Consider the following 25,753-nt stretch of genomic DNA (forward strand, 5'->3'; position numbering starts at 1 on the left):
AGCCAATTTTCAGCTCTCCACATATGCGGAAAAAAACCCGTCCCTCTGTGCATGTGCGGAAGCCAAATTGTGCAAGGAGACATGTGTGTGCATGCATGAGCATAGCAAGTTCATGCGCATGAAACATCATGTTGCACACCAGTAGGAGGAGGTAAGAGGAACTCAATTCTGGAGAATGTGATAAGTTACTGAAATTGTATTTGTCATGATGAAGTTGGAGAGGTGTTTTCATAGTGAGGTGGAGTGAGTTAATGACCCTATTACCTGTTGCTGTTACCTATGCTCACAACTGGAAATATTTTTCTGGTGGAAATCCTGCATTCAGCTGAGTTTTAATGTCTTATCAACATAGACATATTTGTAGACTGTGATACTGAACACACTTATTAGGAGATAAATAATCTCCCCGTGTCTTTGCAGAGGGGCGGCATATAAATCAACTAACTAACTAACTAACTAACTAACTAACTAACTAACTAACTAACTAACTAACTAACTAACTAACTAAATTCCATTGAACCCTGTTAGTATTTTCATCAGATAATATATTTATAGGATTATATTGTTAATATTTAATGTTTTGTTTTGGACAAATTTGTAATAGTCAGTGGTCAAGTGGTTTAAATATACAGTAGGTTCTGTAGATGTTACATGTTTTAGTTGCTTCTTTTTATTTATTTATTTGTGTAAGCTATTTCAGGTAGATAAATAGATAGATAGGAATTATTTATTCTTTATTGGCCAAGTGTAATTTGGACACACAAGGACACACAATTCTTTATTGGTCAAGTGTGATTGGACACACAAGGAATTTGTCTTTGGTGCATATGCTCTTAAAAAAGAAAATATACAAGAATATTCAAAAGGTCAAGAAGCATGACATAGGGGTAAAATAAGCAATAAAGAAAAGAATCAATATTAATAAAAATCTTAAATATTACAGTCATGTAGTCATAAGTGGAAGGAAATGGGTGATAGGAATGATGAGAAAAAACTAGTAGTAATAGTAGTGCAGACTTTGACTATACTTGAGCAACAGAAGACACCTCGAAATAACAATAACAAATTGAGGACAAAGACTGACATCCTTGCTCCTGTCAGTGATGTGATATTGGATCAACATTTTCTATGAAGGGAGAGAGAAATACCAAACCAGTCCAAACTAAAATAACCAGACCAATTCTTGCTGTAGAAAATAAGGTAATAATACTTCTTTGGATTCAATGACTAGGAAATGTATTTTATAAAGGATTTTACAGTGAACCATTAAGTTGTCATATAAATGAAAGATTTAAATAATATATTTTAATTATTCCTTCTATTAGTACAAATGGATGACTTCGGGCTACTTTCCTGTTCCCAATTTTAGAGCCCCTTAATAAAGGAAACCATATTTTCAACTGCTGGTTTTGTAAATGAAAGATCAAAAATTCCAGTGTCGATAAATGTTATAAATCCATGGAATCCCTCTTTTAGATGATTCCAAGTCACAGGCACTCCATTGTCCTCTAGTCTTTTTTTGTAGAGCAGTCCATCATCCCGAAGTACGTCATATTCACAGGTCAACATGTATGTCTCAGGAAGTTGCTTTACAATGTCATCCTCACTGATAATTGGTGACTGCATTGTCTTATCACCAAGTTTAGATGCTTCATAGAGTTCTTTCGAAAATGGAGCTGGCATTGGGGGATTATAACCTCTGGCTTTAAACTCGCTGGGGATAAGATCTGCACTAATCCATTTCTTGAATTTCTGCTTCAAGTCTTCAGGAACATGGGCATTCCTTCCCAGTTTTTCTTTGTCTGCAGATTCCTGGTTAATATATTTTAAACCAAAGCTTAAAACCCGCTTTCTGGTTAGAAAAGGACCATACTGGTTTTGAAGATGGGATGGTAGCAGAAGATCCAGTCTCTGCAGGAAAGGATATATAAACATCTGTGCTCGGATCTTTGGCTGATTCCCTATTTTGACCATTTCTTGACAAACCAAAGCAACCAGCGTTCCACCACTACTATCTCCAGCAAGAAGAATGTGATTTGGATCGACTCCATAGTCTTTGGCGTGTTTCGTAAAATACAGGGTGGTTGCTAGGGCATCTGATATCTGGGCAGGATGTTGGTGCTCTGGACCTAAACGATAGCTGCAAGAACAATAAGACTTTGTCAGACCTTGAAATTTTATCGGAAGGAATTAGGTATTCTGAGATAGCCCCTGAAGACAATATATTGTTGGGTTCCAATAAAAGGATGCACTATATCAATTGTTTAATTTTAATATATTTTTACTATTCTGATAAGGAGATGGCAGTTGGACATCTTGTACTTTCACTGCTGATAGGAACAGTAATTCCCTTCTCCTTGGATGTATCTCTCTGCTACTTCTCCCAGTGCAGAGTTGTTCTGTAGATTCCTTCCATTTCTTTGTTTCAGAGCAAAGGATGGGGCTACAGAGCCACATACAGAAAACAAGGAGGAAATATTAGCCCCCTTACTGACTACAATACGTTCTCACACCTTATTAATGGCAATTTCATTTCAAAATGTCATGTAGCTGTGCTCACTTACAATGTGGGATCTGCTGTGGTTTGTTTGTTTGTTTGTTTGTTCGTTCATTCGTTCATTCATTCATTCATTCCCCATCTTACCATAGGGTAACTCTGGACAGCTTATAGTTACATAATAGCTAAAACATAAAAAGTTAAAAACAAACATTAAAACCAAGATACACAGGGAGGACGGAGGCGGAGTGTGGGCCAAGGTGGGAACTGTTATTCTCAATCAATCACCTTCACAGTGTTGTTCTTCCACTGGAACCCTAAGCTGACTGGCACAGCCACATCTTTAGGCTCTTAGGACAAGAGCCTAGAGATGAGGGCAAGATGATTCAGTGAGCAGGAGTAACAGCAGAGAATGCTCTTCTCCTGGACCCTGTCTGCCAGAATAATTGGGCTGACAAGGCCCACAGAATGACTCTCTTGCTGACATGATTGGTATGGGCCAATCCCAGTGTTATGAGATGGTCCAGGGGTGGGCAGTAGGCAGGACGGGGTGGAACGCAGTTCCACCGGCGGAAATGAAGATGAGGGTGCAGCTCTAGCTGATCGGCAGCTGTCACTTCCTGGATTACTGGTCTTAGCTCAGCTCTCCTTTTCTTCCCTGCTGCTGCTGCATCTGGGCTCATTGCTTTTTTCCTCTTTCCTCCTTCCTGGCCTCGGATGAGCTTCCCTCTCTCCTGCCCGGCTTCTCCTCCAGCCTCCCGCAGTCACCTCCCGCCTGAGGTGCAAGCAGAAGGCATGGGTGGAAGCAGGTGATATTTGCTGGTTTTCTGAACCACTCAAAATTTCTGCTACCGGTTCTCCAAACTGCTCAAAATTTCCACTACTGGTTCTCCAGAACCTGTTGGATTTCACCCCGGTTCAAAGTTACCATGGCCCTGAAAAAGTGACTTAGGACTGTTTTTCACACTTACTAGCAGGGGTAGGCTACTTCCCAGATGGGGACGAATGCAGTGGGGTAGCAAAAATGGAGCTCCACCCCAGAGCACCCAATTTGCACTGAAAGATGTTGAAATAAAATGCAGGGCATCCTGCATAAGCCACGCCCACAGTGTGGTAGAAATTTTTTTGGTAGCCCTTCACTGCTTACTACCACTGCAGTATCTCCAAGGTCACATAATCAAAATTCAACTGACTCATATTTATATTGGTTGCAGTGTCCCAGGGTCATGTGATCACCTTTTGTAAACTTCTAACAAAGTCAATGGGGAAACCAGATTCGCTCAACAGCCATGATACTAACTTGCCAAAAGCAGTGATTCACTTAACAACTGGGGCAAGAAAAGTCATAACATGTTGCAAAACTCGCTTAACAAAGAGTTTAACTTAGCAACAGAAATGTTGGGCTCAACATTTCATGGTTGTAATTTGAGACTACCTCTACTTTTTCAATTTCTCCCCAAGGATAATGTATCTCTGCCACCAGGGGGCAGAAGAATTAGGCAATTATTTCAAAACAGATCTGAGCGGTCTCTGATAAAATAAATTTGGATTTGTGAGCCTGATTGACAGAAGACAAAAAGGATGCAATCATATGGCAGTTTTTGGCAAAGTTGCACAATGTGCAGTGTTTTGTTCTGCAGATCCTTAAAGTATAATTTATTCTGCTTTTCTTGACAGAGAAAGCCCAAAGAAGGGTGCCGGGCACTGATCCCACTTTTTCTGACTCAGTTGAGAAAGAAGACAAATTAGCCATTCCACCCCTCCTCCTCTTTTTCTTTACTTTTATGACTGGAGGACTAGGAAAGAAATGAAGGATGCCTTAAGGGCAGAGACTCTTCCCTAGGACTTTTTGAAGAATAGCAATACTGTGTCCTGTGCCAATCCAAATGTTCCTTTGATCTGCTCCAATTTTATTGCTTTTCCTTTCCTGATGTTTAAACTACACCCCCAATGGAAACAAAAAGTCATTGTTGGTTGTGTGATAACTGGGGGAAGAGAGGACTGAGGGACTGAATCTCTCTTTGAGGCTGAAAATATATTTTGTGGGCTACACAAGCGTCCCTCGAAGATATTTGCAAGGCGGCCACGTGGGCGTCGCCGTCAACTTTTATAAAACACTACCGCATTGATTCATTCGCCTCTTCGGAGGCAGCCTTTGGGAGGCGGGTCCTACAACGGGTATGCTCAAGTCCAGCGACCGTGGTCCATCATTCTCCCTCCCTTTGATTGGAACTTGGGTATATCCCACATTGGACTCTCCTTGCAAGTGCATTGGAGAAGAACCATTGAACTTACCTGAACGGTCTTCTCAATGCACTGCAAGGAGAGTCCAAACCCACCCAGTTTTTGGTCTAGGACCACTAGTTTTTCTTCGTTTCCTTTTTGACTGAGGGGCTCGGGGGCGGGACCTGCCTAATATTCAAATTGAACTCAGTCCCTACCAATGAGACTAGAGAATAGGGAGACAGAATTGCAGCCATACTTATTAATTATTATTGTTGTTATCATTTTTACCCCTTTTTCCTATTAAGCAGTGCCCAAGCCTAACAGCAAAAACATTAAAAGATGCATAAAAATAAAGTAGTAAAAGCATACATATAAAATCACTTACTCTACAAATACTATCACTGAATCACTTTCTCGAGAAAGATAGCAGCATAGTGTGTTATAAGTTCCTAGGGGAAAAAATAAGTATTAATGTTCAGATACTTCCACATTGCAAACTTATCATTGACCTTGTCTTGACTTATGACCAAATAATTTCTTTCTATCACAATGACCCTACCTCAAATCTAAAGAGGAGTTACATGGGGCTACCTTTGAAGAGTGTACAGCGGCTGTAGGTAGTACAGAATGCAGCTGCGTGAGCAATCATGGGCTTGCCAAGACATGCCCATGTCTCTACAGCATTCCGCAAGCTGTACTAGTTACTAATTAATCTCCAAACACAATCTAAATGCCCTACATGGCATGGGACAAGATTACTTATGGGGCAGTCTTCTGCCTCATAGATCCCAGCGGCCGGTCAGGTACCGTCAGCCAGACAATGTCATCTGGCAGGGCCTAGGAAAAGAACCTTCTCTGTGGTGGCCCCAGGTCTATGGAACAAGCTCCCCTCCGAGTTACATACTATCCCCACTCTCCCTGCCTTCCGTAAACTTTTAAAGATCCACCTCTGCCGGCAGGCCAGGCCCATTGAAATGTTAACATCTTGCCCCCCCACCCCCCAATGAATGAATGTGTGATGGATGATGTGTGAATCGGTTGTTAACTTTTAATTATGGGGATTGTAATCTGTAAATTTTATTTAGATTTCTACATGTTGTAATCTGTCCTGAGTCTCAGGAGAAGGGAAGCATAGAAATCAAATCAAATCAATAACAAATAAAATCAAAGGAGATGTTTGCCATTGGTTTACATATTTACAATTGAAAGGAAGATTTAAACTATCATAGATTTTTTTAAAAATTGATTTTGTGAAAAATGAATTGGATATCCTACTCTGTGGCAGTGATGAGCATCTTATTGCTAAAGTTTATAATTTGTTATTGAATTTGAATTTGGAGAAAGAGGATGTAAAGCATTGTATGATTCAGTGGGCAAATAATTTTATATATAGTGCAGTGCTTGAACTACAGGATGAAAGATCTAAACTTTGCATTGAAAAATATATAAGATGGAGTATCATTGGTATCTAACAGAAGATAAGTTGTCAAGAATATATAAAGGAATTTCAAATGTTTGAAATGTAAATGTAAAGAAAGAATTTTTTATTATTTGTGGTGGACATATGATTAAAGCAAAGAAATATTGGAGTAGGATTCACAGTGTAATATATAGAAGATTTTTAAAGTGAATATAAAGATAAAACCAGAGACTTTTCTTTTAGCATAAAGAGCTTGAAAATTTGAACTTTGATGTTATATATGTTGGTGGCAGCAAAATTACTTTTTGCACAAAAATGGAAGGAAGCTGTGATTCCCACAGTGGAGGAATGGCTGCAAAAGTTGATAAAGTTAGCAGAGATGGCTAAACTGACAGCTTTGATTAAAAAAGAACACAATTAATTTTGTGGAACTTGCAAACTGCTTTTGGACTTTGTTCCTGAGGTGGGAAAAAAATGATACTTTGAGTTTGGGTTTTGTTGATCAATAGGTTTGATTTTTATAGAAGTGGCTAGTATATATTATATAAAATTAAAAAGTTGAGATTTGATGTATTCTACTGCATTGAAATGAGTCAATGATTCCCCCTCCCCCCTCATCCTACCCTTTTTTCTATTTCCCCCTTTCTCTCCTATTTTACTTTTATTTTCATTTTCCTTGCAATTTTTTATATGATGTGTAGAGCTCTCTGAGGTTGGTAGTTTTCTTGCAGATGTTGTATTACTGACTTTCTAATATTTGAAACATGATTTTTGTAATACTGTTGCACAACATGGGTTACTTTTTCTTTTAAAATTGGTTTCTTTAAAATATAATGCTAATAGTTTCCCAGAAGACTTAACCTTCAAGAAAAAGCTTCTCTTTCAGAAACCAGAACTGAGCAGGAGAGCATTCAGTACATTGTACTATAGATAAGTTTTAATTTCAGCTGTTTTCAAGCCTTCATTAACCAAAAACATAGTCAAACTCAACCTTGGGAATCACTGGTAATATACACTGCTCAAATATGTGTGTGTGTGTGTGTGTGTGTGTGTGTGTGTGTGTGTGTGTGTGTAAAATCAAACTGTCCACTTAGGAAGCAACACTGACTGACAGTCAATTTCACATGCTGTTGTGCAAATGGAATAGTTGTGCAAATGAAATATTCAATGAGAATATTTCATTCATTCAGATCTAGGATGTGTTATTTGAGTGTTTCCTTTATATATTTTTTTTGAGCAGTATATCTTACCCATATCCATTTTGGTGTTTTTCATTTGCAAATGTTTCTTTTATTTGTACTTTTGTACTCTTTTCTATGGCTATACTCAAATGTTATTGGATGCTTTAATTCTTGTGATGTAACTGGACAGATGACTATTTCTAACCCAATCAACTTTTGCTTAGAAGTTCTTTTCTTATGCCATAGAAGTAAATGTAATCCATTTCTCGAGGTTCCCCATTTTCATGGATTGCTTTTCAATGATCATCTAACTTGGTTGCTTATTGGAAAAGATAAGCCAAGGTACAACCCAGGGCCAGATTTGGCATCATTACCAGACTAGTACCATTAGAAATTGGGACAGCAACATCATATACAAATCCAAATAAGTAAGTAAGTAAGTAAATATATCTCTATATATAGACAGAAGAGGCTATTTGTATCTCAGGATTGTACTATGGAGTCCTTGGTGAGTTTTTCTTGCAAATGTTTCATCACTAAACTACATAATATCAATGCGATGTTGTGTCCCAATTCCTAATGTCCCAATTTCTCCTCTGAATTGTGTCTTCTGTTTTGAACAGGCCACTTCATTGAAAGGGTACTTGGGCGAGAGTATTTTGGTTGTTGAATTAAAACAGGCAATGCAAGAACCATTTTTAATGGCAAGTCATTTCAAAATATACATACTGTACAAATGGATACTTTAATTATACCCTAAAAGATGCTCCTTTCAGATTGATGCAATATTATGCAAAATTGTGCATTAAATCTTTGTATTAGGAAAAAGCCATTAGCCAGATAAATAATTTTCTTCTTTCTATTATAGCATTTGAAGCATCAATTAGTTAATAAAACATGTATTTCTAAGCTCTAAAGAAGGATATTAATTCTAGTCGTGTCTGGATTAGAATCTGACTATCTGAGAAGGTATCTAACTGATTAAGAATCTAATAGCCATCTTGAGCAATCTGAAGCAATCAAAATCTCCAGGAGCAGGCTGTCTAAGAAGTCTTGGTTTGTAGAAGACCACTTTTGAAACAGATGGAAAAAGATCTTTTCCTGGACATTAACTTTAGATTTGCATGGCAGTATATTTCTATAATTGTTCCACAGCTGAGACTTTGTGTCTACATTCCAATTTCAGTAAAGCTTTTATACTCAACTTGTTTGGACATCCAACAATTGATGGTTTAAGTGCATAGGTATGCACATTCCAGTGGTGAGATTCAATTATTTTTACTACCATTTCTGTGGGCATGGTTTGATGGTCATTGAATGGGTGGATGTGGGTGGGTGGACATGAGAGTGGGTGGACATGGCCAGCTCAATATCACTCCCACCCAATCTAATTGTTCTCCCCCTTAGGAAATTTCTCCTTAGTCCAACTCAAAATAAAATAGCACAATAGCTGCAATATTTAGAACAGAATAAAATAACAGAGTTGAAAAGGACTTGGGGGGGAGGGTCTTCTGGTTCAACTGTGCTTAGGCAAGAATTCCTCTCTTAATTGTGGGGAAACCATCCTTTTTCTTTCTCCCTCCCTCAGTTTTCCCATAATACTGACCAATTACAAATATATGTCATCCATGAGAATTTTAAAAGGAAAAGTTAATATATGAATTAGATAAGATAATTTTAGGCCAAGAAAAAAAAATGATTTCCAAAATATATAAATATATGCTACACTATAAAATGGAGGAACACATCGTTAAAAATAGTATACATAGTTGGGGCAAAAATTTTGGTTATAGCATAAATTTAGATAAGTGGGAATCAATTTGGACCAAAAACTATAAATTAACAAAATCTACAGCTTATAAGGAAAACATATACAAAATGTATTATAGGTGGCACCTTCCACCGGCAACATTAGCCAAAATGTATAAAGGAACAAGCCCAAAATGTTGGAGGTGTAAAAAAATGGGGACATACTACCACATTTGGTGGACCTGCTCAAAAATGAAAAAATTCTGGAACAAAATGCAGAATTGGATAGAAGAGATTTTACAAATGAAGATAAATAAAAAATCTGAAGCCTTTCTCCTGGGAATTATAGATCAAAAAATTGAAAAAAACAAACACTACTTATTAATTCATATATTGACAGCAATTAGAATAACGATAGCCCAAAATTGGAAGCAACCCGAACCACCTGAAGACGATTTGATAATTAAAAAAATATTAGACTGTGCTGAATTTGACACACTAACAATTAAATTAAAAAATAAAGAGGATTCCGAACACGATAAAACCTGGATACATCTTTATAACTGGTTTAAGAAAAGAAATAAAATTCAAAAGAAAAAATCAAATTAACAATACTTTATATCCTTTTCATTACATAGAAAAAAAAATACAAAAGACATATATACAAAAAACCTTTTTATAAAAAAAGATCTGTATGACATTAAAGAAATTGAATATGAATAAAAGAAGGCGGATAAGAAAGAATTAAATGATTTAAAGAACAGTGACAACCTACAAGAGAAAATGGTATACGCTGAGGAGACAACATGCTTCACCAGAAAATAATTTAAAATCAAAAATCATTCAAAACTTACCTCCTGAAGGGAATACAAGTACAAATATTATAAAATATACTAAGTGAATAGTTATTGTTATTAATGTACTTAAATAAGCAATTAGATCTTTTTTTTAAGAATATTTTCTTTTTGTTTGTTTGTTTGTTTGTCATGTTTGTTTGTTCGTTTATTTGTTATGCGTTGATTTAGCATTGTATTAATATAAAACATATTGTATGTAAATGTGTATATATTTGTAATAAAATTTTATTAAAAAAAGAAAAAAAGAAATATCTTACTTTTGCATCCAAACATGCCACATCCTCCATGTAGGAATATCAATCCTTTTCTTGGGCCAGGATTTGTCTTTTTGGGCTGATAAATCCTTACTGGCACATTTTCAAATGTTGTATCTGTAATGCAGAGCTTTGGGTCCTTCACTTGTGGTACTAAACTCATTGCAAATCTTATAAACTTGACTTGACCACAGATGCCCAATTTCTCAAAAATCTTTCCCTATTTTACAATAAGAAAAGATTGTAGATTAGAAATTATGAATAAAAAATAATTTCACCAAATTCTAAAATAAAAGATAGTCTTAATTGCTGAATTGTTGCACAACTTTGATGGGTATAAAGCACTAGTGGCAATTATACTTAAACTGATTCAACACAAGGTTTTCTTCTTCTTCTCAGCAGCAGTATTTATAATAATTAAACCTTTTTATACGAGCAGCTTCAGAACATAAGAGAACATTTAAAAAAACCTCATTCGTAAGTTTCAGGATTTTCCAAACTCTGGGAGAATTGGGGTTGGGTGAACAACTCTGAGACAAAACACATTCCTCCTTGCTCTGCATGGATGTGGTGGTATGGTGCTGCAGTAGTTAGAATGCAATATTGCAGGCTAACTCTGCTCACTGTCAGGAATTCAGTTCTGACTAGTTCAAGGTTGACTCAGCCTTCTATCCTTTTGATGTTGGTAAAATGAAGACTCAAATTATTGGGATCAATATGCTGACTTTGCTGAGAGGCAGAAGCCAAAATGTAACGGTGGCTGGTGGGGCAACATTTGGTGTATAAGACGCACCCAGGTATTCACTCTTTTTTGGGGGTAAAAAGATGCATTAATTTTTCTCCAAACATATATACATGAAATATCATATACCTTAAATGCAATACAATATAATATATCAATCATTAAATATAATAATCAATACCAACCACAACAATTTCATATCTATTTATCTCATGCTACTTCCTTTTCTAGTTTTGCCACCTGGATTACAAAGATTGTTTTGTTTTCTATTTAGATTTAAATGCTATTGCTTTGTTTATCTGTTAGCTGTTTTCTCTTGCCTAATAAATCTAAGCCATAGTGTTTCAATCATTTTCTTATATCCTTACACATTCATTCATATTTATTGACCCCCATTTTCCATAGTTAAATGCCCTTTTTAAAAAAGATTTCAAATTCACTTATCTTCAAACAAGAAATATCAATTCATATTGACTATCTTATGCCTTATATCTAATTAATATCCTTTATAATACAGGCGAAAACATAAATTATTCAAATTCCAAAGGCCTAAACACATTAACTTATTTTATTACTTAATCATACTGTATCTTCCCTTTTTGTATTACAAGTATATCATATGAAATTTTATTCAAAAAATTAAAATTATATCAAACTATGGTATAATTAAACTTTCCCAAAATTTTCTCTTAATTGTATCATTAATTTGTCATTATCCACTATATCTATAAAAAAATTAACAATCATTTCACAAGTATCTCTTTTTTATTTTTTTCCACAGTAAATCCCAGTGTAAAAATCATACCCTATTCTTTTTTCCACAGTAAATCCCAATGTAATAATCATAGCTTATTCTTTTTTCCACAGTAAATCCTAGTGTAATAATCATAGCCTATTCCTTTTATTTATTTTTTCACTGTAAATCCCAGTATAGTCATCATAAAGTTCTGAATAACCATTAATCACCCATGTTGAAAATTCTCTTACCATTATTCTTAATAATCAAATAGTAATCAAAGAGTCAAATAACAATCAACCATTTTCTTTACCAGATCCCTGATAATGTCCCTCTTCTTCACCGCCCTTCCAGTTTTGACCTGGTTCCAATTGAACCAGATCTCCAGGCAACAGGGATTCAGGATTCCCTTCTAGAGCACGGGGAACTCCATGTCACCATGGCACTTGGCCATGCCCCTCTCCAAAAAAAAGATGTGTCTTATACAAAAAAAATATGGTACTTATTTTAAAATATATGTGTGTCCAGTCCTTTATACAGGTAGTCCTGGACTTACAACCATTCCCTTAGTGACTGTTTGAAGTTACATTGAAGGCACTGAAAAAGTGATTTATGATTGTTTTTCATACCTTTGACCGTTGCAATAGTGTTATGGTCGTGTGATCAAAATTCAAACACTTGGTAACTGACTCATGCTTATAAGACACTCATGCAGTGTCCTGGGCTCATGTGATTACTTTTTGCAAACTTTTGATAAACTAAAGTCAATGGGGGGATCCAGATTCACTTAACAATTGTATTAATAATGACTGCAATGATTCAGTTAAGAACTGTGGGAAGCAAGGTCGTAAAATGGAGGCAAAACTCATTCAATAACTGTCTTGCTTAGTCACAGAAATTTTGGGCTCCATGGGGATCATGAAGCCAAGGACTACCTGTACAATGTAATTCTGGGTAATTGACAATCACAGCATAGAAAAATACACTCCTTTGCAGGATAAAACTGTTAAACACAAGATGCTGTAGCACCTCCCATACCAAGTACACATGTGATAGATTCAGCTCCCATCCCAGCCTAAGGCCTGGGAGAAACTCAAGTCTCTATGGCCATTAGAAATTATACATTCAAGACATGTTAGTTCAATATTTATGTAGCATATATGGACAAAAAGTAAAAATAAAATTGGCATACCAAAACAGCATCTATTATGAAGGTTGCCCAGAAAGTAATACACCAATTTTTTTGCTTCAACTATTATTTATTGAACACGATGAAACTGACACACAATAAAGAATGATGCTTCTTATACATTCCCTATTCCACATAATCTCCATCCTTTTCTATGGCCTTCCTCCAGCGAGACACAAGGGTGTGTATGCCCTGTCGGTACCACTCCTTGTTCTGGTCACAAAGCCATTTCTGCACTGTGCAAATCACCTCTTCATCATCCTCAAAATGTCTTCCGCGACTCATCATATTTCTGTTGACTGTACACAAATGTTTGTGAATGTTCCCAACAGTTTCTTTCTAAACAGTGAGAAATTCAATGATGACACGTTGCTTGTAACGTACATCGCTTACAGATGCCATTTCGAAACACGCCTGCAGCTACGCTAGAAAAACACAAAATTTATACACATACTCCTGACAATTCAAATAATGTATATCTAAAAGTCCCATTCGTACCATTACTGTAGGCTGAGGGAAAAAAATGTGGTGCATTACTTTCTGGGCGACCCTCATACAATCAGGATTTTTTAAATCCCACCAAACTGGTTTGACAAGCTTCATCTGAAGATGCCTCACTCTATTTCTTTCCTGAGGCAGTCTCTCATATTGTTCCTCACCTCACATTTAAATATATTAACCAATTATTTTCAGTGAGAGCTCTCTATTCTTCAGGAACTTCATTTCTAGTGCACTGTCTTGACGAGAGGCCTTAAAGCTCCAATAACTTTGGCTTTTGAACTTGGATGGTTTCTAACCAAAACAGATTCAGAGATATAGGATAAAACTATTCCTCTAGAAACAGATTTATCAATCATATATAAGAATCCCAGATCGGAAGGAAGGAAGGAAGGAAGGAAGGAAAGAAAGGAAGAAAGGAAGGAAGAATCTTCTTACCAAATTAAATGTCGAGATCGTCACAAAATGAAGCAGCCAGATTTTGAAAGGCTCTTTGTCACCCAGATGAATATCTATTTTCCTGGTTTTAAAATAAGGAATCAAAAAATATTTCAGGAACCAGTTCTGAAGAAGTGAAAAACCACTGAACAACTGCATGTTCAGTCGTCTTTACAAAGTCCTGAACTAAAATACAGGTACTGCTCTTTTGGCAAGAACTACTTGAGGATTGTAGCAATTAAGCTTCCATCTAAAGCCAGTTAAGAATGAGCAAGATTTTGGAATGAAGCATTTATAATGACAGGAGGAGGAATATATTAATCAAAGTATCATCCTTTATTAATGAGTAGGAGTGTCATCACAACTAGGACAGGATTGCAATAGAGTAGGCTAAAAGAATTTATCCTTCTTTCTTGTGGACTCAGTGTAAAGCCAACATTGTTTCTCACAATTCATGTTTGTAGCCACAAGGCAATAATTATAATTAGTTGGGCTGTTCCATTAATAATACAGATCCAGATTCAAAGGACATAATGCAATTTGAAGCTTAACTGGATGTTATTTAGGATTTATTGGGAACTTTCCAGTAAAGACAGTTTTTGCATGGTTTTTAAATGATGGGGTTTTTTAAAGATGTTTTTAATATTAGATTTGTTTACATTGTAACACTGTTATTATTGTTGTTGTGAGCCGCCCCGAGTCTTCGGAGAGGGGCAGCATATAAATCTAATAAATTATTATTATTAAATTATTATTATTATTATTTTCCTTTTTTCTATCTCTTTTTATGAGTCATGTCTATCTCACTGCACTCTATACTCACTATAGTGCAATGCTCCTGGTTTGGGCAGTACGGTGGGTCATCTTAGAGCCAGTAGCGATTGCAGCACGAGGCTTCTCCCACTCACCTGGATGATACCATTGGGGTTTTAAAATTCTCTGCGTAAGTGCAAAGTTCTGCGCATGCGCAGAGGGTGAAATAATCCAAATGGCAGCATCTGGGCTGATAGGGGTAGCCTTACACTGCAATTGCTACCGGCTGTATAATGACCGACCAGCCTGCTTGAGCTGGGAGAATTTCACCCCAGTTGAATCTCTGCTTCTGTAAGTATAGGAACTATTTGAATAAATCTTTATTAATTATGGTATCTTCTTTGGTGTTCACTTTTTGGGGGAAATTTGACCAACAATAGCAATAGCCAACAACAGTCATTCACAAGAGCTCAAGAAAATATGCAGGCATGCAACTGCATTAAAGGATATATAATAGGAAGTATTTTTATATGTGGCTATTCCTTGTTTAGCAACTATAGTTGGGATCAGCAACTAAGTTGCTAAGCAAAATTATTGCTAGGTGAAATTATGATTGTGCTTATTATCTGATTTCAGCTTTCAAACCTGCCTAAGAAATAAATGAAAAGTTACTTTTTAAAAAATCACTGTTAAATAAAAACTATTTGTGCTGCATAGTATTTACCGGTACTTATTTTCTTATCAATTTATTCTAAATTTTATTGTATGGTACCAGTTGTGGGATTCAAATAATTTAACAACCAGTTCTTTGCCTTAATGATCTGTTGGATAGGCATGGCTGGGTGGTCATGTGACTCGGTGGGCGTAGCCAACTCATTGTCAGTCTTAATGAGGAGCGCTTTGCCTCACCCAGCCTCTTATGACCATGGGGATGCTACAACGGCCGTAAGTGTGAAAAACAGCCATAAGTCACTTTTTTTCAGTGCCATTGTAACTTTGAATGGTCACTAGATGAACTGTTCTAACAGTTCCACTTAAAGATACCAGCTGGTTTCACTCACCTCATAAGATATCCTATGGAAACCATCCAGATTTAAGGAAAGATCACATGCCCCTCAGAAAGGCAGTAAAAGAATCAGTGCCAAGCTTGCATCCTGCCTCTTGGAAATACACTCAAAAGGACAGTGCCAAGAACCACTAAAGCAGTGAAGGGAGACCCCCTCCCCAGATAGCCAAAGCACTTGAGATTAGCCTAACTAGAATGATGCAAAGGAACAAGCACAGTAGCTGTTGCTTGCTAAATAATATCCCAAGTTATTAAGTCTAGCTGTATTGCCAAGGATGTAATAGGGGTTAACGAAGAGACAGTTTCTGTAAGCAGGGCAATAAAGATTAGGCTAGAAACAACACTAGAATGTTTCTTTCCTGCCTTCCATACAGGATTAAATCCTGTAAAGTAGGAAAAAACAAAACAAAAAGAGATTTCTTCTAACAACCGATTTTCTTAATTACTTAGAAAATTAGCTACCGGTTCTACCAACTATTGAGAACTGATAGAATTCCACCCTGATTTGTAACTGTTCTAAATTTTGCATTTTTATTGCTAGGTGTAATAACAGAGAACTTCCTTTTGGGAATGATTAAAAATATAAATAATGTAAACTGAATGAATGTTTTTTAATGTAAATATAGATATAATTGGTTCACCTGTTGGTGTACTGTTGAGGATTTCTTTTCCAATACATGTAGTATTTTCAGAAGATGATCTTTCAGAGAAAAAAATATTTAATATTCTCAGTTTCCTACAGTTCAAGTAATTATCTACCTACTCTTCTCAGCTGCTGCTGTTTCCTTTTTTCAAAGTATATATGTTACACTCATAATAAACAAACGGGCATATATAACCTTATCCACTTTTCCCCAATGCAAATCTGTCACTGCAATTGAATTTAATACGAAAGAAAAATACATCATCTTCATTTGCTTGGAAGTAGTGCTAATTTTTGTTTCAGAACAAAACTTTATTTGGTATTTTGTCAATGTATGCTTTTCTTTTTGTTATTGTTTACTAACCTTTCTTGATGCCATCTTGTAATATGTACCTGCTCACAAAATGCCCTCTGTTCTACATAAATAACACTAAGTATATAGTATACACAATAAATCCATACATATTATAGATTTTTTTTTTAAAAAAATATGAGAGTAGTATAATTCACCCACCCCAGCATTCAGTTTGACTCAGTGAGCAGTGTGTTTATGAAGATATTTTTTTAAATCCTTCAATCAGGATGTGGTTGTTATGGAAACATATTTCTGGTATAATGTATGTCTTTCTTCTCTGAGGTCTTTTTCCTTGGCACACTCTTCTTCTTGTGTTGGGATCTGGATCTCATTTTGCCATACCTCACAGTTAGAGAGCACCTTCTGTTCTTTGTTGTAACCACGTCTGCTAGCAAATAGATGGTTATGGGCACTTAAAAATTAGTAAATTTAACAAACAACTCCAACTTGCCAGCAAAGCAGCTGATTAAACTAACAATACCATTAATTCCCTGTGCCTTATTTCTAATCTTAAAATTATTGCTAAATCTTTTTATCCAGGCTTTGTTGTTTCAATGTCCTGTAACAATTATAATCTTGGTTATCATGAACAAGACTTTGGGATGTGATCTGTTTTTATTTATTTATTTGTCAAACAATTATAGGGTGATAATTTGTACATATTAAACATTAGATAAGTAATGATAAAAAGTAACAAAAGAAGACAATAGGACAGGGACGGTAGGCACAATGGTGCGCTTATGCATGTTTGTTTTAGCCCTCTGATTGAACAGTAATCAGGGAAGAGACTGGGTTAATTGGCCAACTTGGACTTCAGCAGGAACATTTTTATTTTAAGAAAAGGAGACATCAGTCACATATTGTCTGTTATGGTTGGGTATATATTTCATAAGTAAGAAAGACAATGTTAGACATGCAGTGGAAAATGCAGGACATTTTGAGGAATGGGCAGAATGGGAATTTTGCTTTTATCTCAAAACTTTGTGCATTTAATCTGTTATTCAGCATGCTATTTATAATTACTTTTTAAAAAAAAGTTGGCATCAACTATCCCTTGAGATTGGGACTTATTCTGGATCTGAGTGGAAGACTAGACTTAGATAATATTTATCTGAGTTGAGCAAGGCTGTCCAGGAATATTGTTGGAGAACCATGTGGTAGATAAACTGACCCCCCCCTCCATTTTTTAAAAAAATCATGAATGGAAAGGAGTCCTTCATTAAGTGGCATTCATATGAGGAAAAATATTAAAGGACACTGTACTCTTTAGTGCTGGATGGATAAGATTTTTTTCTGTAAGTTTGTTTTCACTCTTGGGCCTTCTGGACTTTTTAATTTAATTTAATTTATTTGTCAGAACATGTACAAGATAGCAGGTATTGGTAAAAACAAACAAAAGCAAAGTAGGTACAGGTAAATTTGGACAATAGGACAGTAAGACAGGGACAGTAGGCACAATGGTGTGCTTATGCACACCCCTTACAGGAATGGGGTGAGGTTGATTGTAGACAGTCTAAGGTTAAAATTTTTGGGGTTTGGGGAAGAAACCACAGAGTCAGGTAGTGCATTCCAGGCATTGATTACTCTGTTACTGAAGTTGTATTTTCTGCAGTCGAGTTTGGGTCAGTTTACATTGAATTTGAATCTATTGTGTGCTCATGTATTGTTGCCATTGAAACTGAAGTATTCATTAACAGCATTAGCTGTTTTTTTTAAAAAAATAGTTGAATATAGTGTTTGTAATACTGTGGATTTAATTTTAAGTCTCCTGATGATGAAAAATTAAACACTTTCATCACAATTTCTCATACTCTTAAGTCTAAAGATATTGTCTATGTGGATTCTACCTTCTATCAAGGACTTTGGCATGATTCTGTAACAGTTGGAGGCACACGCCCCCACAAAAAAAGATTTTAAACTTATTTTTTTAAGAGCAGTTTTCAGCTGTATAATAATTGCTTGTTTCTGCTCTAGTCACAGCAATCTAAATCAGATGCAACAACTTAATTTATACAGAGCAAGCATACATGGGAATGACTTGAACATTGCTAATTGTAGTGTGCATAAACAATTTACAAATTTCCCAATGATCTCTGTATACCCGGCTAACCTGGTAACCTGTACTAACCTCACAACCTGGCCCTAATAAAATTATTCAATTAGTATTGAAATAAAAAGAGTGTTAAGTGGTTTCCCCTCCACCTGCTCCCAATACATGGCAGTGCTTTTAGTTAACCAACTCTCTCTTAAAGACAGTCCTGAAAACCAATTTTCAGTTTCAACCCGACCCCTCACTGCCTGAGGTGTCACACACAGTTAGTAACAATTGGGACTCTAGGTGATGACCACCAACACCGTGGTCTTCCTAAAATCAGAATAGCAATAAAACACTTTTTAAAAATGCATTTCACAGCTTATTCTTTGTGAGAATTGCTTCATTCACCATGAGCTTGCTTCTCCTGGGGAAAGGAGATTAAGGGCAATTTACCCAAAAGATTTTTCTCTGTTGGCATAAAAATGGTCTCCTAATAGGAGAAGTCCAGCCTGTTCTATGAACTCGACCAAAAGTGAAAATAGAGTCCTAATAAGGATGCCTGGCCTCTGACTTCTTTCTGAATAAAACCACAAATACAGTATATTTATTCCTCTTCTATATCATCTCGCTGCAAGAATCTGATGACATGTTATACACATCACTTTCCTTAACACACCTGGTAAGATTCTACTTGTTTCCTTAGGGCATCAAATGGCAGCATATCACATAATTATGAAGCAGTTGAGTCCAGTGGAGCCTGACATATATGAAGAAAAAAAATCCTTGCATTCTTTTCACATGAAAAGCTAAGCTTTAGGCAACTGGTAGTTTATGGGCCAAAGCTGCCCAGCAAAAACATATATATATTACCCATCTGCTGTATGAAATTGGTAGTTCTTCCATGATGTGATGCTCCTTGGACCTCCATAATTTGTTTTTCAGGGACAGAAATGTCTGGTTGCAAACATTATCAGGGAAGGGTGGCAGACGTTTATCTTCCATAATGAGAAAGAGCGAGTACAAGACAGCTTTCTCCTATATTGCTGGAATGACCTTGAGAGACAGGAGGAAAATGTGCAGATTGGACAACTGGTACATGAAAGATTTCTCAGCCCTCAAAAGGAGAAGAAGTGTGGGAACCACTTTAGAAGGGACCCTCATCACCCTCCCTAATCACCCTCCCTAATGTTCTGGAGTAAAAGGAAAGGAGGAGGTGAATACTTTCAGTCTTGCAAGATTTTATTAATGTAACCTTAAGTGAAGGTGGAATAGGTACTGATATAACTTGTACTTCTTGGCAGGACTACTTCAGAGGGCTAACGTACATGCAATAGGAAAGAAAAATTAAAACATTTGGCAATCTGTCAATTTTCACTGTAATACGCAATAGGCATTATTACAAGATGATCCATTGTCATGTCCCTGTCAGAGTCTGACCCTGCAGTGGAAGATGAACTGGAACAAGAATTGACAGTGAGTGATAGGGCGGCTCTATTGGCCTTGGGGGAAACCGAGGAAGGACAGAGTTAGGACAGGACAGGCTGTTTGGGATTAGGAAGGTCTGCCGGCAGGGTGGAACAAACCTCAGCCAAGGAGCACGAACCACCCCTGTCTGATGCAAGAGTTTGGAGAGTGCAGAGGAGGTGGGTTCAGCGCCAATGGAGGAGGCCATTAATGAGGAGAAGGCTCTGCCTAGCTTCACCAGGCACACCTGGGGAACGAGATTCAATAAGACATTGTGGGGAGGGGCATTGGTTTGAGTTGAGTTCCTGAAGTGTTGTGTGCCAACGTTTGAACTTGCCAAGAATCCGTGCATTCTTGTGTGATGTTCTGGACTGATTACAGTGGTACCTCGGTTCTCGACCACAATTCTTTCCAGAAGTGTGGTCAAGAACCGATTTGGTCGAGTACCAAATTAATTTATCCCATAGGAAATAATGGAAATGGGTTTAATTGGTTTCCAGCCCCTATTTCCTTTATTTCCTATGGGATAAAGATCTGAGGTCTAAGCACTCCAAGCTATAGTAAGGGTGGGGGCAGTTGCAATACCAGCAGTTTTTTGGGGGGGCTCCTTTCCTCAGTGGTTCGTCTTCTTCCCTTTAAGCAGCTACACCAGCTTTCTCCTTCCCGGCGGTGGGGACGGCAGCGGCGGCTTTCCTTCGAGCAGCAGCAGCGCCGGGAACATCACATGAGAAAGGGAAGCCGCTGATGTTCCCGGCACTGCTGCTGCTCGAAGGAAAGCCGCTGCCACCGTTGGGAAGGAGAAAGTTGGTGTAGCTGCTTAAAGGGAACAAGACGAACCACTGAGGAAAGGAGCCCCCCGAAACTGCCAGTATTGCAGCCGCCCCCACCCTTCCTACAGCTTTGAGCACTTAGACTAGAGACTGGGAGGCTGTTTAGTGGGCGGCCAGGATGGGCGTGTCGGATTCCGACTCCCATTCCGTCTCACCCCGTCCCCTCAGATCTTGTAGCATTTCGGATAATAAACAAAATTTTCTGTGGCTGTTTGGTATCCAAATTTTTGTTCAGATACCGAAGCAAATTTTTGCCGAAAATTTTGTTCGATATCCGAAATGTACGACAACCAAAGCGTCCGAGTACCGAGGTACCACTGTATTTGTAACTCTTGCCCCCTAACCTCCTTGCTTTCTTCTCATTTTGCCAGAGAAATTTGGGATTTATTGCTGTGCAGACTAATTGCAACCCAGAGGCTGTTTGAGGTTTGGTTGGCAGAGGTTTCGAACACTAAAAGGGCCCGTTTGAACTGCCAGCTGTTTGTATTATCTCTGTGCCATGCCCTGGTCACCACATCCATGGAAATTCTGAGAGTTGAAATCCAGATATCTTCAAGTAGCCAAGTTGGGAAAACACTAGCCTAGTGGAATGTGGTAACCATTTCATCCATATTGCATAACCAAGCTTCTGATTTTACTACATATTCACCATGAAAAATCCGTGGGCCATGTTGCTTCATGAATGATTGGCCAGTTCAAATAATGTAGAATCAAAGCATCTTTTCATGGCTTTACACAGCTTTATTGTATTGGTGTCCTGCTGACTAGTCAGGAACCAATAAGCTCTTTAGGATTCAGAAGCCATCCAACAGATAGAGAGATATAGAGAAGTAGCTGGACTAAACATAGAAACATAGAAACATAGAAGACTGACGGCAGAAAAAGACCTCATGGTCCATCTAGTCTGCCCTTATACTATTTCCTGTATTTTATCTTACAATGGATATATGTTTATCCCAGGCATGTTTAAATTCAGTTACTGTGGATTTACCAACCACGTCTGCTGGAAGTTTGTTCCAAGGATCTACTACTCTTTCAGTAAAATAATATTTTCTCATGTTGCTTTTGATCTTTCCCCCAACTAACTTCTGATTGTGTCCCCTTGTTCTTGTGTTCACTTTCCTATTAAAAACACTTCCCTCCTGAACCTTATTTAACCCTTTAACATATTTAAATGTTTCGATCATGTCCCCCCTTTTCCTTCTGTCCTCCAGACTATACAGATTGAGTTCATTAAGTCTTTCCTGATACGTTTTATGCTTAAGACCTTCCACCATTCTTGTAGCCTGTCTTTGGACCCGTTCAATTTTGTCAATATCTTTTTGTAGGTGAGGTCCAGAACTGAACACAGTACTCCAAATGTGGTCTCACCAGCGCTCTATATAAGGGGATCACAATCTCCCTCTTCCTGCTTGTTATACCTCTAGCTATGCAGCCAAGCATCCTACTTGCTTTTCCTACTGCCCGACCACACTACTCACCCATTTTGAGACTATCCCTAAATCCCTAAAAATCAATAAAGACAAGACTAAATTTTTAATCAAAAATAGGACAGGAAAACAATAAAGGAAATTAGAGGGACAGTTAAATGTACAAATTGTGCGGAAGGTACGACATTTGGGCATTCAGTTAACAGCAAGATGCATAACAATTAAAGAAGATAATTATGCAGAATTGAAAAAACAAATTGGGAAAAACCTGGAGAAGTGGAAAAAATTACAAAGATCACTGATGGGTAGAATAGCTTTGATCAAAATGAACATATTACAGAGGTACATCTACTTAAGAATGCCTCTACTTAAGAACTTTTCTAGATAAGAACTGGGTGTTCAAGATTTTTTTGCCTCTTCTCAAGAACCATTTTCTACTTAAGAAACCGAGCCCGGAAAAATTTCCCAGGAAATTTGAGAGTGGCATGAAGGCCGGGCCAGTTTTCTGCCATTCCCCCTTTAATCCCAGTCATCTCAGGCTTTTCTGGGCTGTCAAAGGAGGCTTTTGGTGGCACTTAAGGAGGCTTTGACAGTCCAGAGCAAACGAAGCATTTTCCTGGGCGCTTGGAGAGGGAATAAACCTCTGCCAGCGCCCAGAGAAAAGAGACGCTCCCTTTGCTGTGGGCAGCAACTGTCCTCCTCCTCTTCCTCCTCCTCCTCATCCCACCCAAATTCCAAGCTTTTATTTCTTTCCTAATGGGTTTGCATGCATTATTTGCTTTTACATTGATTCCTATGGGAAAAATTGCTTCTACTTACAAATGTTTCTACTTAAGAACCTGGTCACGGAACAAATTAAGTTCTGAAGTAGAGGTACCACTGCACCTCGGTTGTCATTTTTATTTTCAACAATCCCCATAAAAATAGAAAACTTGTACAAAGGGAAAAAATGAAAGGAAAAGAGGATTCTGATTATTGCATAATATGGAATAAATTCTATAATTGGTTAAAAGAAAGAAACCAGAATTGAAATAAAATTATGCAGGGATATTGCTTAGCAACTTAACAAATAGAAGTAAACTTTATTTACAATATAAATAAAGAAAGCGCAATCATAACATTAATAAAGTAATGTACAATGTCTATATAACCAATAATAACTTCTGATAGAAATTGTTCTGTCGGGCTCTCTGGTAGAATCCTCCCAAAAATTCACAGGTACAAATTTCAGACACACACACGTTTGAAAATTCAAAACAATGTTCTTCATAATGAAAATTCACTTAAACTAAGCCCTCTTTTGGTATAGCAAAGAGCACTTGTCTCCAAACAAACTGGTGATTTGTACAAGTCCCTTATCAGTTCTGTGATACTTAGCTTGCAGCTGTGAGGCAAATCACAGTCCTTCTCCTTTCACAAAGTGAAACACGCTTTGCCCTGGTTTAGTTTCAAAGCGGGGAAAAATCAGCACACAAAAAGTCAAAGTCAGTAAAGCAGTCACGAAACACAACGATCAGATAATCCTCCACAATGGCCAAACCCACAGGCTACTATTTATAGCAGCCTCACTAATTACCACAGCCCCACCCAACCACAGGTGGCCTCATTTTCTTTGATAATAATCTCTCAGTTGTTGTTGCCTACGCATCGCTCTCCGCATGCATGGCTGTATCATTAACTCTTGTTCTGAATCCAAGGAGGAGCTAGATAATTGATCTCCTTCTGAGCTGTTTGCCACACTCTCCTCCTCCCTGTCACTCATGTCTTCTTGGTCAGAGGAGCCTTCATCAGCAGATTCCATGTGGGGGGGGGGGCAAAACAGGCCTGCAGCATGTGGATGTCTCCCCCACATCCACAGTCTTGGGGCAGGAGCAGGGCCAGAGCTAACCACAACAGAAATGGGATTGTAAATAATCCAAATGTTTGTTGTAGGTCTGTTTTTGTTGTCTGTGCACATATTAAAAAATAATTTTAAAAAAATTAAAGAAAAAAATGAAGGGAGACACAGTTCTAAAAGATGATACATATCCTTGCTGAAAAATCTATGTAGTTGGATTGGCAAAAATACAATGCCTTTGTTAGGACAGACTCTGAAAAGAAGAAGAAAATATTGATGGTGGCCAACTAGAAGAAGGAGGAGGAAGAGAAGGAGAATGGCAATATTAAGAAATTTAGGGACATTATTTTAGGGAAATCATCCATGTTTCTGTACATTTCTATACAATCAACATAGTTTATTTATTGCATTCTTTCCTTTCCTTTCCTAATCTGTATTTTGCAAGCATGGACAACAATTTATGTAACTAGTTTGTTTTCTTGGCTGATCAATGAACTCTCAAGAAAACACCTGTCCGAAGAAATTGCTAATGCATGTTTTTATGCTTTTAACAAAATTTCAAATCTGCCAAGAAGAAATTAAATGTATGCAAATGTCAGAAGGTTTAAAATTTTAATGGTGTAGTATGATAGACATAATAATTATAGTTATATGACATCAGAAATATCCTAAAAATGCAAAGGTGTACAATTAACTTTAAATGTTAGAGTGATAAATGACTCAAAGAGAAGGAGTTGAGTAAAATTTGCGAAGTAAATAATGGAAGAAATCACCCAAAGAACAGATGGACAAAAGGAAATCTGCACAATTGAAGTGTGCATGGAAAAGTGGGAAGCTTACATCTTTTAACACAGCACAGTCTGAGGGTGGGCGGGCTCATTTTGCATGTTGCTTGGCATGCAGGCAAGAAATGTGCCTTCCTTTAGGACTTAAACTGCAATGCGTGATGCATTTACTTTGGTTTTGTTGTCTGAAAGAAGGGTTTGATGGGGTGGATAAACAACGTCCTGTTGGTTTCAACAGTAACTTGGTATTGATTCAGGGGAAAAAGCTGCCTTAATTCAAAGAATAGTTAGTTAGGACTTGCTGAAAAGCAGGCTTTGCTTCTTTAAAATTGTATTTTTCTTTCTCCATATCAGTGAATACAGGCAACTTATGTTTTTTTTTTTTTAAAAAATAGTACAAAGCTATACTACCCAGAGATATAGTTTAAGATATAAAGCTTCAACCTTTTTTTGTTTTGCAATATTAAGCCTGAATGGATGCAGAAAGTCTGCTTTAAGGCTCAAAACTTATCAAAAGGTTCATGAGTACATAAGGAGTTTTCCCTTCACCATTCTCCTAAAGAAAGAAAGCAAAATGTTATTGAAAACAACCTGTATGAGAGATAGAGAAGACTTGCTAGTTTGTATGGTGGATCTATTTAATTCAGTTTAGGAAGAAGTAGGTTCTCAGAGTAGATGTTGTTACAACTCTTCTTTGCAGGACAATTATTCTTGGTGGCCAAAAATCAAACCTCAGATGGCCTGTAATAGTAAAAAGACAGGATTCAT

At 37.3% G+C, this 25,753-nt stretch overlaps 1 protein-coding gene across 1 annotated transcript; it reads right to left on the reverse strand.

The window, feature by feature from the left end:
• Positions 1–1,319: 1,319 nt before the first annotated feature.
• LOC139165776 (arylacetamide deacetylase-like 4) lies at positions 1,320–13,946 on the reverse strand. The gene is made up of 4 exons (XM_070749021.1): positions 13,788–13,946; positions 10,188–10,404; positions 5,109–5,172; positions 1,320–2,140 (listed from the first exon to the last, which is right to left on the reverse strand). Exons 1-4 carry the CDS (start codon positions 13,944–13,946, stop codon positions 1,366–1,368), a joined length of 1,215 nt encoding a protein of 404 aa, XP_070605122.1. The 3' UTR covers positions 1,320–1,365.
• Between the last annotated feature and the right edge of the window lie 11,807 nt (positions 13,947–25,753).

The sequence above is a fragment of the Erythrolamprus reginae genome, chromosome 3, assembly GCF_031021105.1.
Source record: "Erythrolamprus reginae isolate rEryReg1 chromosome 3, rEryReg1.hap1, whole genome shotgun sequence".
Classification (NCBI taxonomy): domain Eukaryota; kingdom Metazoa; phylum Chordata; class Lepidosauria; order Squamata; family Dipsadidae; genus Erythrolamprus; species Erythrolamprus reginae.